The 18,544-nt window shown below is 36.6% G+C and overlaps 1 protein-coding gene and 1 non-coding gene across 2 annotated transcripts in view; one reads left to right on the plus strand and one right to left on the minus strand.

Annotated features, from left to right (window-relative positions):
• Window positions 1–18,544, plus strand: part of MGA (MAX dimerization protein MGA) — a 99,684-nt gene that overhangs the window by 36,642 nt on the left and 44,498 nt on the right. The window contains 4 exon segments of the mRNA XM_028506376.2: window positions 2,353–2,484; window positions 2,706–2,810; window positions 4,120–4,784; window positions 5,937–6,282. Coding sequence (XP_028362177.1) covers window positions 2,353–2,484; window positions 2,706–2,810; window positions 4,120–4,784; window positions 5,937–6,282 — 1,248 coding nt within the window.
• LOC114493580 lies at window positions 13,205–13,309 on the minus strand. Its single transcript, XR_003684214.1, has one exon. It is a non-coding gene; the product is annotated as a U6 spliceosomal RNA (small nuclear RNA).

Consider the following 18,544-nt stretch of genomic DNA (forward strand, 5'->3'; position numbering starts at 1 on the left):
TTATTTTTAGAGAGAGGAGGGGATGGGAGAGAGAAAGAGAGGGAAAGAGAGAGACATGGATTGGTTGCCTCTTGCATGTCCCCACCTGGGTTCCTGGTCTACAATCCAGGCATGGGCTGTGCCTGAGAATTGAACCAGTGACTTGGGTTTGTGGGATGACACTCAACCCACCGAGCCTTATCAGCCAGGGCTGTATCTATGACTTTTAAGGTTATTACTATAATACTTAATAATTCAAACTCTGTTTGACATCCGTTATGTTAAAGTTTTAAGTTAATACTTACCTGCTCAATAGTATGAAGCCAGTAAATTATAAACGAGGAAATCTAGATTAGAAGATTGTCCTTAGAATTAGAAAAATACAGATTTAAGAACAACAGGATTTAATTTTATACCAGTAAGACTGGAACAATTTTTAAAGTCCAGTGGTACCATTCACTACTGGAGGAGTTATACATTGAGAATAATTTAGCAATATCTAGAGCACACATTCCCAACTAGTGCATTGTCGCGCATGGTAATCCATGATTATGTGACAGGTGTGCTCTTGAGATATGATCTCAGAGTGGCCAGGCAAGACCAACAGAAATTAGTAACTATAGAGCTGTATGCCTCCAGCCATTAGCTGCCTCATGTTTATTCCTGTTTGTACATAGTTGATATTTTCTTATATTACCTCTACATAAGAAGAGTTCAGAATAACTTTTTGTTAGAATTCTTATTTGCAAACATCAGCATCTACTCTACAAATGAAATAGAATATGAATTTATTAAAGAATATCAGGTGACTTACAGAAAATCTGAAAGGCCAGAGAAACAGACTGTAGGAGTATGTATTCAGGAAAAATGCCCAAATTATATTCCACACTGCTCATATAAGCAGCCCCACAACATTGGACAGTCACCACCACTGTCTGTGTGGACAATAAAACAGTATACTACAATATAGGACCTTGTTTACTTTTACACCTAAAAGTTCTTTCGTTGGCTGAAAACTGTCAGTCTCATTTGTGTAATTCTACACAGTATTCCTTTACTCATGGTGCTCTCTTCTAAATTGAAGTCTTTCATGGATGTATCTGATTAGCAAAACCCGTGTCTTGTGTCTGTACATAAATTGCAAGAGAAGTTGGAAAGTGAGTTTTTCTAATACCTGTCTTAAAAGAGGTGGGCATTATAGTGGGAAAAAAGTAATAGCTCTGTAGGAAGGGTGTTCAGGTATTCTGGGTAGCCACAAATATGTCAAATACAACATTCAGAACAATTGAAAGATGAACATACCATCTTATATAGCATTTGCTCTTCCAGGGAAGTGCCATAAGGAAAAGCTAAATACATTAGAGAAAGCTCTTATACATGGTCGCATGTGTGATGTACATTCCTGTTGAGTGTACAGCTATACTGCAGCATTGCATGTAATAGTTAGGAAGCTGTTCTCATCAACAGAAGAGTGGTGAATAAATGGGAGTATATTTATAATCTGGAATAGTGTATAGCAGTGAAAATAAATCATTGAGAGAGAAATCTGTCAACACATACCTCAGATGTAATTTGTTCAGCAAAAAATGTAAAAGTATATGTAAATCCCAAAAGATTATTTACATATAATTTACATTTATATGTAAATCCCAAAAGATTACCTCTTAACCTGCAAGTAAGTCGTACTATTTTTATATCCAATTAATCATAAATATCATTAATAGTAACTAGAGAATTAGTAGTCATAAGCAGGGTATAAGCTTAGTTTATGTCATGCTTATATTGGAGGTCCTAGAAGTCTGGAATACAAAAGGTTTACAAGCACAAAAAATCTGAATTCTATGTTTATGTATTAGTTATCTATTGCTGCTTAATAAATTACTATAAACATAGCACCTTAAAACAATATATTTGTTGTCTCATGGTTTTAGTGGGTCAGAAGTCTGGGCATGGCTTAACAGGGTCCTTTGCTTAGGGTCTCATCAAAATGTCAGGCCTGGTTTCTCATGAGAGGCTTGACTGCAGGGAGGTATGTTTCTAGTTTCCCTTGGATGATTGGCAGAATTTGTATCCTTGCAGCCTTAGCAAGATGGGTGATACATTTATTCTTACATTGTTACCTACATATAAATCATGTCTATCTCATCCCTTTTACCACATTCCATTTCTTAGAAAGAAATCACAGGCCCCACCCACACTCAGGGAAGGAGGAGTATGTGAATATATAATACCAGGAGGTGAGGATCATGGGGTCATCTTAAAGTCTCTCTGCCATTTAAAATTTTTATTTCCTCATTTTGCTCTCCACTCTTTCTTTCCTCCCAACCAAAGGTTAAAAAATCCAATATGATTTGTGGTCCCTTTTTCTTGTAGTGGGTTTAAAATTGAATTCAGTGGATCCAACAATGAGCATTGATCTTAAATACTTGGGAGTACAGCTGCCTTTGCCTCCAGCCACTAGCTTTCCTTTCTGGAACCTTACAGGAACCAACCCTGCTTCTCCTGGTGAGTACATAGCATTTATGAAGTCAAACACATTTGTGATATAAATAAAAAGCTACCTTCGATAGAGACAAGTAATGTTTAGGACAGTTTAGGGTATATCTTTTATCTAGTGGCACAGTCTTAATGATTTATACATTTCAGACAAAGTCTTAGTAATGAATTTGATACTAAATATTGGTTTGCTAGGATTTTAGTCATCTCTTTTACTTTTTCTTTTATAGATGCTGGATTTTCCTTTGTTTCTAGAACAGGAAAGACCAATGACTTCACTAAGATCAAGGGATGGAGGGGAAAGTTTCATGGTGCTTCTGCATCTAGAAATGAAGGTAAAAGATTTTATTTAAATACGTTCTGAAATGTGACTATATCCTTTGTTAAAAGTAAGTCTTAGTTGTTTTTCTTCATCTCTTCATGTTTTTAAATAAAATGAAAATTGTCTTGCTGGTATTTGTTTATTCCTTGTGTTCCCATAGCCCTGGTCTTGGGGTTCAGTCCCTAACTATGTCAGGCTTAAGTATTCCTGTAGCCTTTGAAAACTGCTCGCTCTTTTATTCCTATGGTTATAAAAAGCATCATTCTCAAGCCTTATTTCAGAACAGTATACTTCATAGTGTAAAGTGATTCCTGATAGCATTGTACTTCAAAGCAAACTTCTAATCCAAGTATTCTGACTGTATTCTGTTGGTCTTCCTTTCTTAGTATATTTCCATTCTCACCGTGCTTGTTGGCAGGTTACACTCTAACCAGATAATTTTATTATTTGTCTAAATTGTTTTTCTCATCTTTGAATCTTTGTAATAGTAATGTCTCTCTACTGAACTTGGCTTTTTCACTCTTTAAAAAACAAAATCTTATACTTCTCTTTTTGAGCCTTACCCCTTCCCTTGCATTTTATATCGTAGTCCTGGTACTACAATCTCTTAAGTAATATTTTGGCAAGTGTGGGGGTAAAGGGTGCCAAATATATGGTGAGAGAAGATGATTTGACTTGGTGGTGGGCACACAATGCAATGTGCAGATCATGTATCATAGAAATTTACACTAGAAACCTATATGACCTATTAACCAATGTCAGCCTAATAAATTTAATATAATAAAAAATAATTTGCCCTGGCTGGCGTAGCTCAGTGGATTGAGCGTGGGCTGCGAACCAGTCATCGCAGGTTCGATTCCCAGTCAGGGCACATGCCTGGGTTGCAGGCCATAACCCCCAGCAACCACACATTGATGTCTCTCTCTGTCTCCGTCTTCCAACTCTAAAAATAAAGTAAATAAAAAAAAATTAAAAAAAAATAATTTAAAATCTCTGAGTACTTTTGAGGTCTGATTTAAATATTTTTTTATTCTTAATTTTTTACTTAAGTATGGTCTCTGCTAATGTCATAAATTGTCAAAGATTGATCACTCTTCAGTGTTAATTGTTGCTGTTAGAACTTCTCAAAAACTAATGCTAAATATGTGTAATGAAATAATTTTAGAGAATTAATTTTAATATAGTGTATTATATTTGATTTCTTAGTTTTATATTTTTCTTTTGAGGAGGGGAATCCTGGCTTTTTTAGTGTATTTTTTAGGAGATCTGAAGATCTGTACTAGGTGTTTTTTTTTTGAAGTATCTGTGTCTCCTTATTTCAGGTGGAAACTCAGAAGGTCCACTGAAAAACCGTTCTGCTTTCTGCAGTGATAAGCTAGATGAATACTTGGAAAACGAAGGAAAGCTGATGGAAACAAGCATGGGTTTCTCTTCTAATGCTCCCACATCTCCTGTGGTATACCAGCTTCCCACTAAAAGTACCAGCTATGTACGAACACTTGATAGCGTACTAAAGAAGCAATCTACCATTTCCCCTTCTACCTCTTACTCTTTGAAGCCTCATTCTGTAACTCCTGCTTCTCGAAAGGCAAAGGCTCAAAACAAACAGGCAACTTTCAGTGGCCGAACTAAATCATCTTATAAATCCATTTTACCATACCCTGTTTCACCAAAGCAGAAACACACTCATATTGTTCCAGCAGATAAGGTTACTAAGAATTCTAGCACCATCTCAGAAAATCAGATGAATAACTTTGTTGTGCCAACTTTAGATGAAAATACATTCCCAAAGCAAATTAATTTGCGGCAGGCACACCACCAGCAGCAGCAACAGCAGCAGCAACAGGGGACTCGCCCTCCAGGCTTATCTAAATCTCAAGTGAAGCTAATGGACTTGGAAGACTGTGCACTTTGGGAAGGAAAACCAAGGACCTATATCACTGAAGAGCGAGCAGATGTATCTTTAACAACTCTGCTTACAGCTCAAGTAAGTATTGTTTCCAGAAGTATATTCTTGGCTAGAAAGAATTACCATAGATTAGTGAGGGGAAAGGGGAATGAAGTTTTTTGGGCAAAAGAATTGGGCATTTACTTACCTTAGTGACAACTAAGGAGATGTCTTCCACATTTGTTCTTTATCAACGAGATACCCAAGTATAGTAGATTCCTCCTGCTGCAGAGGGCAACAGTATGTTTATGTTTTTGAGTAATAGTCTTATTCTATTTAAAGGCAGCTGGCCGTTCTCTAGTATGTGGGCAAGAACATTTGCTGGTCTTAGTAAAACAGCTTTGAAAGTTCTGCTTAAAAGGAAGTAAATCCCCCCAAATCCAAAAAAATTATAAACCTGTGGAGAAAGAGCTTCTGTCTTTTCAAATTTTATGTTAAGACTTTTCATTTATTATTGCTTCACCTATCTAAGCAGCCTGTAGTGATGTGAAGTGACACAACAAAATGAGGATAATTTTCTTGTCATGAACTTTTATACCTTATCTCCCATTTTTAAATTCTGTGACTAAATTCTAGAGCTGAAGATCATTAGATATTGGGACTAAATAGAGAAAGTGTCCTTTATAATTAATCTTTCCTAAAGACTTTTATGCATGTATATTTGTTACTCCCTTTTTTTAATTACCATAGACCAGGGATTGGCAAACTGTTTCTGTAAAGCACAGTAAATATTTTAGGTTTTGTGGGCCATGCGCTGTTGTAATGCACTCTTGTTGTAGTTTCTCAGCCCTGTTGTTGTAGTGCCATAGACATTAGGAATGAGCCTCGCTGTGTTCCAGTGAAACTTTATTTATGAAACAGGCTGCATTTGATCCTTGGGCTTTAAGTTGTCGACCGCTACTCGAGAACATTATGTGTGATTTCTATTGAGAATAAATTTATCTTTGTTGATATTTAGCTTATAATTATTTAAAATATTCTCTTGTTTGCCTGTGCTAGATGTTAGAATGAGAAATTGCTCAGGGTCCTGATTATTTATTTTCACGTTCTGTTATTTGAATCTGCCTTAATGCTGTGCTGTTAGTACTGAGTGCTCAGATTCTGAGAAGGCAGACCAACATAATAATTGTAGGTTGTTGGTGGTGTTAGGGGATGATTTAGTAGATTTACAATTTTCTGTTTGCACTTTAGGCATCCCTCAAAACTAAACCTATCCACACAATCATAAGGAAACGAGCTCCTCCATGCAACAATGACTTCTGTCGATTGGGTTGCATATGTTCCAGTCTAGCTTTGGAGAAGCGCCAGCCTGCTCACTGCCGCAGACCTGACTGCCTGTTTGGCTGCACTTGTTTGAAAAGAAAAGTTGTACTTGTTAAAGGGGGATCCAAAACTAAGCATTTCCAGAGGAAGGCTGCTCATCGTGATGCAGTATGTTATGATACTTTGGGAGATGAGCAGAGAGAGGAAGAAGAGGGAGTCAGAGAGGAGGAAGAACAATTGAAAGAGAAAAAGAAGAGAAAGAAGCTGGAGTACAGTGAGTATTAATTAAGACTTAAAACAGTATAGTTTTATTTTTTAGAAAAGTGTAGTTATTTTGAAAACCTGTTTGAAATAGGAATACTATTTCTTCAGTCCTGATCTATGATGTAATAAGAATTTTGAGAAATTTAACTATCCTTAAATGTTCTTTCTGCATAGCAGGTATGCACCCCCCCCCCCCCATGGCTTTTTTCAATGGAAATTTTCTTTTGAAGATGGCTTTTTTGTGCTAAATTTGAAATTTGAATCATTTTCTTATGTGGACTTCCAGAATGCCTTTAAAATTTCCATCTATTTTTCTGTCTTTCTCCCCTGAGTTCATCATCTCCCCCAGCCCCCAGCTATATCGAAGCATAATTGACAAATAAAATGGTCCATAATTAAAGTATACAACATGATGATTTGGCATATGTTTACATTGTGAAATGACCACAATCAGGTTAACCAATACATTTTCTTTCTTTTTATTTTAAGATTTTATTTATTTATTTTTAGAAAAGGAAGGGAGGGAGAAAGAGAGAGAAACATCAATGTGCGGTTGCTGGGGGTCATGGCCTGCAACCCAGGCATGTACCCTGACTGGGAAACATTTTCTTTTCTTTCTTTCTTTTTTTTTTTTTTTTTTAAAGGCAGTTTTCTTTTTAGATTTTTTTTTAAGATTTTATTTACTTATTTTTAGAGAGGGAAGGGAGGGAGATAGAGATAGAGAGAAACAGCAATGTGCGGTTGTTGGGGGGTATGGCCTGCAACCCAGGCATGTACCCTGGCTGGGAATCGAACCTGGGACACTTTGGTTCCCAGCCTGCACTCAATCCACTGAGCTACGCCAGCCAGGATTTTATTTTCTTAAAGAAGAATTTGCAACAAAGACCAGGAGGTTGTAAATTTGGGAACAGAGTATGGGCATAACTAAGTTGAGCATTATTATACTCTTTTGAAAAGCTTGTTATTCCTTTTGATAAAATACTATGTAGGCCAAGGTATATATTTTGTTCTTAATTTTTCTCCTATGCCATTTTGTTTGTTTTAAATGTAAACAAAAATTTATCATGTAATTGGAAAGAGTTTCTTCTGAATTTATTAGGGTTAGATTAAGACTCTTTGGCAGTATATATTTACAATTGTTTTATATTTACAGTATATTATTTTTGGTAAAATATGTATTTATAATATATTTTCTATTCTTTGCCATGTACTTCAGTCAGAGTGGGTGATTAATATCGATATATATTCTTAGATTTTCTGTTAATCCACTTGTATGTATACATACTTATATTCTTTATAAAAATGGGTACTAAAGATGTATCATAAGCTTTGGAAATTTAGCCCTGGCTGGTGTAGCTCAGTGGATTGAGCTCGGGCTGCGAACCAAAGCATCGCAGGTTCGATTCCCAGTCAGGGCACATGCCTGGGTTGCAGGCCATGACCCCCAGCAACCGCACACTGATGTTTCTCTCTCTCTCTCTCTTTCTCCCTCCCTTCCCTCTCTAAAAATATAAATAAATAAAATCTTTAAAAAAAAAAAGAAATTTAATGTCATAAAACATTCTACTTTCCATATCAACAGGTGTAATTCTGTATTATAATTTTAGCTTTAATGACATGTTACTACAGTCCTTTTGGTTGGACATTTAGCCTTTTTTGTATTTTCTTTAATATGAACAGTACAGTGATGAACATCCATGTCCTGGATAGGCTATTGAAAGTGAGATTCCGAGTGCACTTTAGACATTTGTAGATTTTGCTAGAGTTGTACCACTCACATATTTACCAGTAGTTAGATGGTGCCAGTTCTTCTATACTCCTAACACTGGATATTCAAATCGATAGGCAGAAATTGATATCTTAGTTTCAATTTTATATTTCTTTTGTAAATTGGCATTTAAAAATAATTTATTAAAAATTTTTCAATTATAGTTGACATACAATACTATATTAGTTTAAGGTATACAACATAGTGATCAGACATTTATGTAACTTACAAAGTGATCACCCTGATAAACCTAGTACCCACCCAACCCCATATATAGTTATTACAGTATTACTGCCTATATTTCCTATGCTGTACTTTATAACCCTGTGACTGTTTTATGACTGCCAATTTGTACTACTTAATCCCTTCCCCCTTTTTATTCATCTCTCCTAACTCCCTCTCATCTGTCAACTATCAATTTGTTCTCTATCTATGAGGCTTGTTTCTCTTTTGTCTGGTTGCTTTTTAGATTCTATATATAAGTAATGCCATATGGTATTTTTCTATGACTTAGCAAAATAACCTCTAGGTCATCCATGTTGTCACACATTAGAGATTTCATTCTATTTTATTGTTGAGTAATATACCATTGTATATATGTACCATCTCTTTATCCAGTCATCAGTTGATGAACAGTTAGGTTGCTTCCATGTTTTGGCTAGTGTAAGCAATGTTTCAGTGAACACAGGGATATGTATATCTTTTCAAATTGGTGTTTTAGATTTCTTTAGATAAATACCCAAAAGTGGGATTGCTGGGTCATATAGTAGTTCTGTTTTTAATTTATTGAAGAGACTGGCTTTAGCCCATTGTGCAGTCTTGACTTCTTTGTCATAGATAGTTGACCATATAGGTATGGGTTTATTTCTGGACTATTTATTCTGGTGGATTGATCCATGTGTCTTTTTTTATGCCAGTGCATGCTGTTTTGATTACTATAGCCTTGTAGTGTATGTAGTTTGATGTCTGATTTTGTGGTGCCTCAAACTTTGTTGCTCTTTCTCGATTGTTTTCGGTATTGGGGTCTTTTTTTGTCTTATCTAAACGTTAGGATTATTTGTTCTAGTTCTGTGAAAAATGCTGTTGGTATTTTTATAGGGATTTCATTGAATCTGTAGATTGCTTTGGGTTGTATGGACATTTTAATGATGTTGATTCTTCCTACCCATGAGCACTTTATATGCTCATTTATATGTATCTACTTTTTCTTCTGAGTGTCTTACAGTTTTCTGAGTACAAGTCTTATACTTCTCTGGTTAAATTTATTTATTGGTATTATTTTTTGATACAGTTGTAAATGGGATTTTTAAAAATTTCTTTTTTTATAGTTTGTTATTGGTACATAAAAATGCAACTAACTTTTGAATATTAATTTTGTAGCCTTCTACTTTACTGGATTCCTTATTCTAGTAGTTTTTTGATGGACTCTTCAGGGATCTTTATGTATAAAGTGGGGCAAAAGTAGGTTTACAGTGTGAATACACAAAACATAGAGTTTATTCTTATAGTATTATTCATTACTTGTATTATATTCCATGTGAACAGCTGTAAACCTACTTTTTAAAAAATATTTTATTTTTAGAGAGGGGGAAGGGAGGGAGAAAGAGGGAGAGAGAACATTGATGTGAGAGAGAAACATTGATCAATTGCTTCTACCTGGGGATTGGGCCTACCACCTAGGCATGTACCCTAACTGGGAATTGAACCAGAGACCTTTTGCTTTGTGGGAGGATGCCCAATCAACTGAGCCATGCTGGCCAGGGCTGTAAATGTACTTTCGCCCCAACCTGTATAGTGTCATGTCATCTGCAAATAATGACAGTTTTATTACTTCTTTCCAGTTGGAATGGCCTTTTATTTCTTCTTGTCTGTTTGCTGGTTTTTAGGTCTCTCAGTATTATGTTGAATAAAAATGCTGAAGCCAGACATCTTTGTCATGTTTCTTAATCTTAAAAAAAAAGCGTTCAGCTTGTATTGTTGGGTATAATGATAGTTAGCTGTGGGTTTGTCATATATGGTCTTTATTATGGTGAGGTTTCCTTTATCCCAACTTTGCTGAGGCTTTTTTTTTATCATAAATGTTTTCTGGATTTTGTCAAATACTTTTTCTGCATCTATTGATATGATTATATGATTTTCATTCATTTTTTTAATGTGTATCTCATTAATGATGTGTTGATATTGAACCAACCTTGTATTCTAGGAAGAAAATCCCACTTGATTATGGTGTATGATCTTTTTAATGTATTGCTGAATTCAGTTTGCTAGTATTTTGTTGAGGATTTTTGCATCTGTGTTCATCAGGGATATTGGCCTATAACTTTTTTCTTTTCTCGTAATGTTTTTGCCTGGCTTTGGAATGAGGGCCTTATAAAATGAGCTTAGGAGCCTTTCCTCCTCTTAAATTTTTTGGAATAGTTTGAGAAGGATAGATGTTAATTCATCATTGAATTTTTTGTTAAAATTCCCATGTGAAATCATCTGGTCCCCGTCTTAGGTTTGTTGGGAGTTTTTTCATCACTGATATTATTTCATTAGTAGTTATTGGTCTGTTCAGATTTTCTGTTTATTTGTTTTTAAATTTTTTTTCAATCTCGGAAGATTGTGAGTTTCTGAAAATTTATCCATTTCTTCCAGGTTGTCCTGTAATTGCTGTTTTGAATTTTTTGCTAATTTTATTGATATGGCTGTGTAATTTTGTAATTTATGTTTTAACTTAGTTCCAAGTGTCCTTCTGTTCCATCACTCTCTATCCTGAAAATGCAAAGTGCAGAGGCTGTTAAGTCTGGTGGTCTCATTTTAAGGTTTCTGTCTTTGGAGTGTTGCTTAGAAGACATTTTCTAATCTCAAGATTAAAAAAATAATTGGATTAATAAGTGGGTTTAAATAAAATTGTTAATGTGTGGTATTCATTTGATGTGAGATTTGTGGTAGGGAATTATTTTTCCCCAAATGGCTAGCAAATAATGCCATCACTTACCGAGATAAATACTTTCCTTACCCACTTAAAATGTCACCTATAATGTAGAAAATGAAAAAAAAAAACTTTAAAAAGGTTTAAAATGAAATACAGGATTATTAATTTAGTTTTATATGTATCTTCTGGGTTTACTCCTGTATTGTACTTACAGCAATACTTTTCCATTTCAAAGCAAAGTACTTGTTAAGTTTTTTCGGTGGCATAATACAGTATTAAAAACATCTGGCATACTGTACTTCAGGAGGCATCAGTTTTCTTTTATCGTTAGGGGAAGGGTGAGGACAGGAGGGGTGATAGTTTTGTTTTGACTGCTATGTATTGGGTTGGCCAAAAAGTCTGTTATGTTTTCCCCATATAACGGCTCTTGTAGCGCTTAGTTGTCTTTAACTTCATTCAAAACAATTTGTTAGATTGTATTGTGACAGCTGTCATATCACTGAACATTTACTAAAAACTTACCAAAATTGGTGAATTTTTGTGCAGCCATTTTAATATTGAGATGGAAGAAAATACCCAACATTTTACCCCCAAAAAGATTTGTGCAGTATATGGAGAAGGTACTGTGACTCACTGAATATGTCAAAAGTGTTTTTGAAAAGTTTTTGGTACTATTGAAATTTTGGCAAAATTTTTTTTTGCTATGGGGTTGTCTTATGCGTTGGAAGATGTTTAGTAGCACCCCTGGCCTCTATCCCCTAGAAGGCAATAGTGAGAGATTGCTGACATACTCAGATTATGCAAGTCAATAAAGTTATTGGTGAAAATGAAAAATGTGTCTTTTTATTTTATGGAAAAAAACCAAAGGGGCTTATTTGGCCAACCCAGTAAAAAGAGTGGATTAGGTATAGGAGACCAAAACAAGCAGACAAAAACTAAAACCTGGAAGAAATCATCCATGGTTAAGAGCCTGGATGATTTATGGTTGGTGAAGGTAAGTGCTGCCTCATCAATAAGAAAAAAAAAAAGCAATTAAGAACATTGGCAGGAAAAATTTATATAGGAAAATTATAGTCTAACTGAATCAATAAATTTTGGGTAGAATTTTGAGCAGTTAGTATGAGTGTAAGAAAAAACTTTCATCTAGACAATTTGAACAAATTTAACGGTATTAATTTATATTTCCTTATCAGTGTTCAGTCACATTAGTTGATTCTGCAAGGATTAATCACATCAGCATAATTTTATAAGTAAATTAATGGTTTTTTGTTTAAACTTTTTATTTTTAAGATTTTATTTATTTTTAGAGAGAGGAAGGGATGAAGAAAGAATGGGAGAGAAACATCAGTGTGTGGTTGCCTCTTGCACGCCCCTACTGGGGTCCTGGCCCGCAACCCAGGCACGTGCCCTTACTGGTAATTGAACTGGTGACCCTTTGGTTTGCAGTGCGGTGCTCAGTCTACTGATCCACACCAACCAGGGAGGGTTTTTTGGTTTTTATAATTGATTTATATACAAAGTGCTAAAGGTCTAAGTGTAATTGTAGAAGAGAAATCAGTACTGTAAGCCATGATAATATGAAAGTAATACTAAAGGAGACAGTATTTGAGAGGTGGAACAAGTTTAGGATGCTTAATATCTTTTTTTTTTTTTAATATATTTTATTGATTATGCTATTACAGTTGTCCCATTTCCCCCCTTCTCTCCCCTCCACCCTGTATCCCCCTCCCACCCACATTTCCCCCTTTAGTTCATGTCCATGTGTCATACTTATGAGTTCTTTAGCTTCTACATGGATGCTTAATATCTTTATCTTTGGTCACCCTGAGTCCTTAGCTACTGCTGAACATGGAATTGAGGAGAAGGTGTTTGACTTAGAATTATTTTGCGTTAACCACTAAAACTAAAATCAAATGGTTAGAAATGGTTATTTATGAGAATTTTGACACTGAATGTGGTGGAAAACTTAGCTTTTAATTTTTATGTACAGTTTTTCATTTGTATGTACATTTTGTACACTTTATGTATTCTATAGTTAACAAATTAAAAGTTAGTAATTCAATGCATGAAATCTAGACATTTAATAATACACTTTTTTGGTCATAGCGTTAGACTTAAACATTTTCTTTACTTTTTTTATTGGTGTTCAGGTACAGTTGTCTTCATTTTCACTTCACTATATCCCTCCCCCATCTCCACCTCCCACCCTTGAACCTACCCCCTTTGGCTTTGTCCATGTGTCCTTTAAAAAATACAGAATGCTTCATGAATTTGCATGTCATCCTTGCACAGGGGCTATGCTAATCTTCTCTATCATTCCAGTTTTAGTGTATATGCTGCCAAAGTGATCACAACTTAAACATTTTTCTGCCATTAATGGCTCATGAATCAATTTATGTGAACAGAGGGATACTAACATTATTTGATATTCTTTTATACCGAACACTCTATGAAGGTTGTTGTATCATTTAAATCTTGCAACCCTGTAAGAAGACTTCTTCATTTTATTAATACAAATGAACTAATTGAGTGTTTAGAGAGTTTAACTTTTTCCTCAAGGTCACATTGCTATTAAGTGAATGGTAGGAATTTGAACTTAAGCTTTTCTGACTTCTAGGTCTTTTTTTTTTTTTTTTTTACTGTATAACAGGTGGTTTCTTAAATTTGGCCTTCACTCTTATCACCTGTCTACTCTTTTGTTTGTCAAAAAATTACTGCTGATGGTATAAAGACACTGTGCTTAGCTGCTGTTTGTGGTACCAAGAGAACGGATAAAAATCTGGCATTCCTATTTTCTTAGCTCAGTTAGAATTTCATTGGAGATATATACCTACAACTTATGTAAAGAGAATATCAGTTAAATTTATATCTATAGTCAGACCAATTAGGATTAAAGGAGACTACACAAACTACTGATACCAAGAATGAGAAGTGATGTTACTGCAGACATTAAATGATATGGGCATGTTATATACAACTTTATGCCAACAAATTGAACAACTTAGAATGAAATGAGCAAATTCTTCGAAGTTCAGAAAGCAGCTGAGCTCAAGAAATAAATAACTGCTTAGCAATATACTTATGAACTTGTGAAAATCCTCACAATAATGATTCCAGGTTCAGATGGCCTCACTGGTGAATTCTATATTACATGTAGGGAAAAAAACAATACCCATTCTACACAAATGCTTTTTTTAAAATCCTTACCTGAGGACATGCTTATTTTAGAGAGGGAGGGAGGGAGGAAGATAGAGAGGAAGAAAAACATCAGTGTGAAAGAGAAACATCAGTCGGTTGCCTCTCATACATGGCCCTGATCAAGGACCGAACCTCTACAACCTTGGCATGTGCCCTGACTGGCAGCCGAACCTGTGACCTTTTGGTTTATGGGATGACACTCCAACCTAACTGAGCCACCCTGGCCAGGGCTACACAAATGCTTTTATAAAATGGTTTTATTCTGTGAGACTAGTATTACCCTGATACTTAACCCAGAAAAGGCAATTATAAGAAAACTGTAGAGCAATATTCCTCATGAACATATGTAAAATTTATAAATAAAAATTTATTAAATAAAAATCAAGACTATATTTAAGAGATAGGAGCAAGTGGGATTTGTCCCAGCATTGCAAGGTTGATTTCAAATTTGAAAATAGTGTAGATCACCATTATCATAACAGGCTTAAATAAATATTTACAAAATTTGACAAAATTTATTTCTGGTAAAAAACTTTAGCATACTAGGAATGGAAGGAAAGAAACCTGACGTGGGATGGCTGGGTCAAAAGGCAGATTCATTTTACTTTTTTTTGAGATAACTCCATACCACTTTCCATGGCGGTTGGACCAGTCTTTATTCCCACCAACAGTGCAAAAGGGTCCCCGTTTCTCCACATCCTTGCCAGCACTTGTTTGTTGATTTATAGATGATTAATTCTATTTTTAATTTTTTAAGGAACTTCCATACTGTTTTCCACAGCAGCTGGGCCATTTATATTTCCACCAACAATGCACAAGGGTTTTAATTTTTCCACATTGTCACCAACACTTATCTTGTTTATTCTTTTATATATATATTTTATTAATTATGCTATTACAATTGTCCCATTTTCTGTCTCCCCTTTATTCCCCTCCACCCTGTACCCCCTCTCCCACTAGCATTCCCCCACCTTAGTTCATGTCAGTGGGTCATACATAGAAGTTCTTTGGCTTCTCCATTTCCTATACTATTCTTAACCTTCCCCTGTCTATTTTGTACCTACCACTTCTGCTACTTATTCTGTATACCATTTCCCCCATTCTACCCCCTCTCCCTCCTCACTGATAACCCTCCATGTGAGCTCCATTTCTGTGAATCTTTTCCTGTTCTAGTTGTTTGCTTAGTTCATTTTTGTTTTTGTTTTTGTGTTCTTTTTAGGTTTGGTTGTTGATAGTTGTGAATTTGTTGTCATTTTACTTTCATATTTTTGATCTTCTTTTTCTTAGATAAATCCCTTTAACATTTCATAAAATAAGGGCGTGGTGATGATAAACTCCTTTAACTTGACCTTATGTGGGAAGCACTTTATCTGCCCTTCCATTCTGAATGATTGCTTTGCCGGATAGAGTAATATTGGATGGAAGTCCTTGCCTTTCATGACCTCGAGTGACTGGGAACTGAACTGGCAACCCTTTGGTTCATAGGCTGGCACTCAGTCCACTGAGCCACACCAGTCCGGGGAAGTGTTTCATAGTTTTTAACTGTAAAACCTTTACTTTTTTTGTTAATTCCTAAGGGTTTTCTTTTTTGTTACTATGAATGAAATTGTTTTGTAACTTCCTTTTCAGATAGTTTATCGTTCATGTACAGAAATGTAATTGATTTTTTTGTGCTGCTTTTATATCCTGCTACTTTGCTGAGTTCATTTATTCCCACAGATTTATTTATTTGTGTAATCTTTAGGGTTTTCTGCACATAAGATTATTTCATCACGAAAAGATAATTTACTTCTTCATTTCCAATTTGGATGTGTTTATTTCTTTTTATTGCCAAACTCTCTGGCCAGAGAACATCCAGTAAATGTTGATAAGACGTGGTGAAAGTGGGTATCTTTGCCTTTTTCTTGATTTTTTAAAAAAATACATTTTATTAGCCCTGGCTGGCGTAGCTCAGTGGATTGAGCGCAGGCTGGGAACCAAAGTGTCCCTGGTTCGATTCCCAGCCAGGGTACATTCCTGGGTTGCAGGCCATAACCCCCAGCAACCACACATTGATGTTTCTCTCCCTCCCTCCCTCCCTCCCTCCCTCCCTCCCTCCCTCCCTCTCCTTCCCTCTCCCTCTCTCTCTCTCTTTCCCCCCCTTCCCTCTCTAAAAATAAATAAATAAAATCTTTAAAAAATACGTTTTATTGATTATGCTATTATAGTTGTCCCATTCCCCCCCCCCAGCACTCCCTCCATCTTGTACACCCCCTCCCACCCACATTTCCCCCCTTTAGTTCATGTCCATGGGTCATACATACAAGTTCTTTAGCTTCTACATTTCCTATATTATTCTTCATCTCCCCGTCTATTTTCTACCTGCCATCTATCCTACTTATTCTCTGTACTTTTCCCCCTTTCTCCCCCTCCCCTGTTGATAACCCTCCATGTGATCTCCATTTCTGTGGTTCTATTCCTGTTCTAGTTGTTTGCTTAGTTTGCTTTTGTCTTTGTTATAGGTGTGGTTAATAATTGTGAGTTTGCTATCATTTTACTGTACATATTTTTATCTTCTTTTCCTTAGATAAGTCCCTTTAACATTTCATAAAATAAGGGCTTGGTGATGATGAACTCCTTTAACTTGGCCTTATCTGAGAAGCATTTTATCTGCCCTTCCATTCTAAATCTTAGCTTTTCTGGGTAGAGCAATTTTGGGTGTAGGTCCTTGCCTTTCATGACTTGGAATACTTCTTTCCAGCTCCTCTTGCTTGTAAGGTCTCTTTTGAGAAATCAGCTGACAGTCTGATGGCAACTCCTTTGTAGGTAACTGCCTCCTTTTATGTTGCTTCTTCTAGGAATCTGTCCTTAATTTTAATCTTGGTTAATATAATTCTGATGTTCCTTGGTGTGTTCCTCCTTGGGTCCAACTTCTTTGGGACTCTCTGAGCTTCCTGGACTTCGTGGAAGTCTATTTCCTTTGCCAGAATGGGGAAGTTCTTCCTTAATTGTTCAAATAAGTTTTCCACTTGTTGCTCTTCCTCTTCCCTTTCTGGTACCCCTATAATTTGGATGTTGGAACGTTTAAAGATGTCCTGGAGGTTCCTAAGCCTCTCCTCATCTTTTTGAATTCTTGTTTCTCCATTCTGTTCTGGTTGAATGTTTCTCTCTTCCTTGTGGTCCACACTTCCCATCTCCTTCCCATGTCTATTGGTTCCCTGTACATTTTCCTTTACTTCACTTAGTGTAGCCTTCATGTTTTCACTTAATTTGCAACCAAATTCAACTAATTCTGTGAGCATCCTGATGACCAGTGTTTTGAACTGTGCATCTGATAAGTTGGCTACCTCTTTGCTGCTTAGTTGTATATTTTCTTGAGCTTCAATCTGTTCTTTCATTTGGGCCATTTTTTTTTTTTTTTTTTTTTTGTCTTGATGCTCTTGTTACGTAGTGAGGGGCGGAGCCTTAGGTGTTCACCAGGGTGGGGCAACTCATGTCACTGGGTTGTGACACTGTGTGTGGGGCAGGGCTCCAAGAGGGAACAATAGTGCTTGCTCTGCTCCCTGCTGGATTTTAGTTACTTCCCCCTCTTCCCACAAGCAAAGTGGGCCCTCCTGGTGCTGATTCCCTGGTGGGTGGGTTTGTGTATGTTCTAGGAGCCTGTGGGTCCCTCCAGTGAACTCTCCTGTGAGGCTGGGAGTTTCCCCTGCTGCTGCCTGAACCCCCACAGGTGTTTTCAGTCAATGGTTTGAGGCTTTATTTCCCTGAGCTGGGACCCTGGGTTGTGAGGTCTGTCTTGCTCCACAGTTGTTCCTCTCAGTTTATCTGTGCGCGAATGTGGGACCGCTTGCTCTACCAGATGCCGCCTTGCCAGGCAGCTGCAGCCTTGCCCGCCCTGCTTCACAATCAGCTGCCTCGCTACCCTGGGACTTGCCACTTATTCCTCTCTGGGACTTGCCACCCAGTCCTCTCCACCCTGGCTGCCCAACTCCACCCTTCCTGGTCTGGATGAATGTGTCTTCTTTAACTCCTTGGTTGTCAGATTTCTATAGAGTTCGATTTTCTGTCAGTTCTGGTGCTTTTTAAATTTTGTTTAATCTTCCTAGTTAGGCTTTAGATTCTTTTTTTTTTTTTAAGATTTCATTTATTTATTTTTAGAGAGGGAAGGGAGGGGGGAGGAGAGGGGGAGAGAGAGAGAGAGAGAGAGAGAAACAGAGAGAAACAGAGAGAAACATCAATGTGCGCTTGCTGGGAGTTATGGCCTGCAACCCAGGAATGTACCCTGGCTGGGAATCGAACCTGGGACACTTTGGTTCCCAGCCTGCGCTCAATCCACTGAGCTACGCCAGCCAGGGCCTGGTGCTTTTTGTTTTTAAATTGTTGTTCTCCTCTTGGTTGTTCGAGGAGACA

This window comes from Phyllostomus discolor, chromosome 1, assembly GCF_004126475.2.
Source record: "Phyllostomus discolor isolate MPI-MPIP mPhyDis1 chromosome 1, mPhyDis1.pri.v3, whole genome shotgun sequence".
Lineage (NCBI taxonomy): Eukaryota > Metazoa > Chordata > Mammalia > Chiroptera > Phyllostomidae > Phyllostomus > Phyllostomus discolor.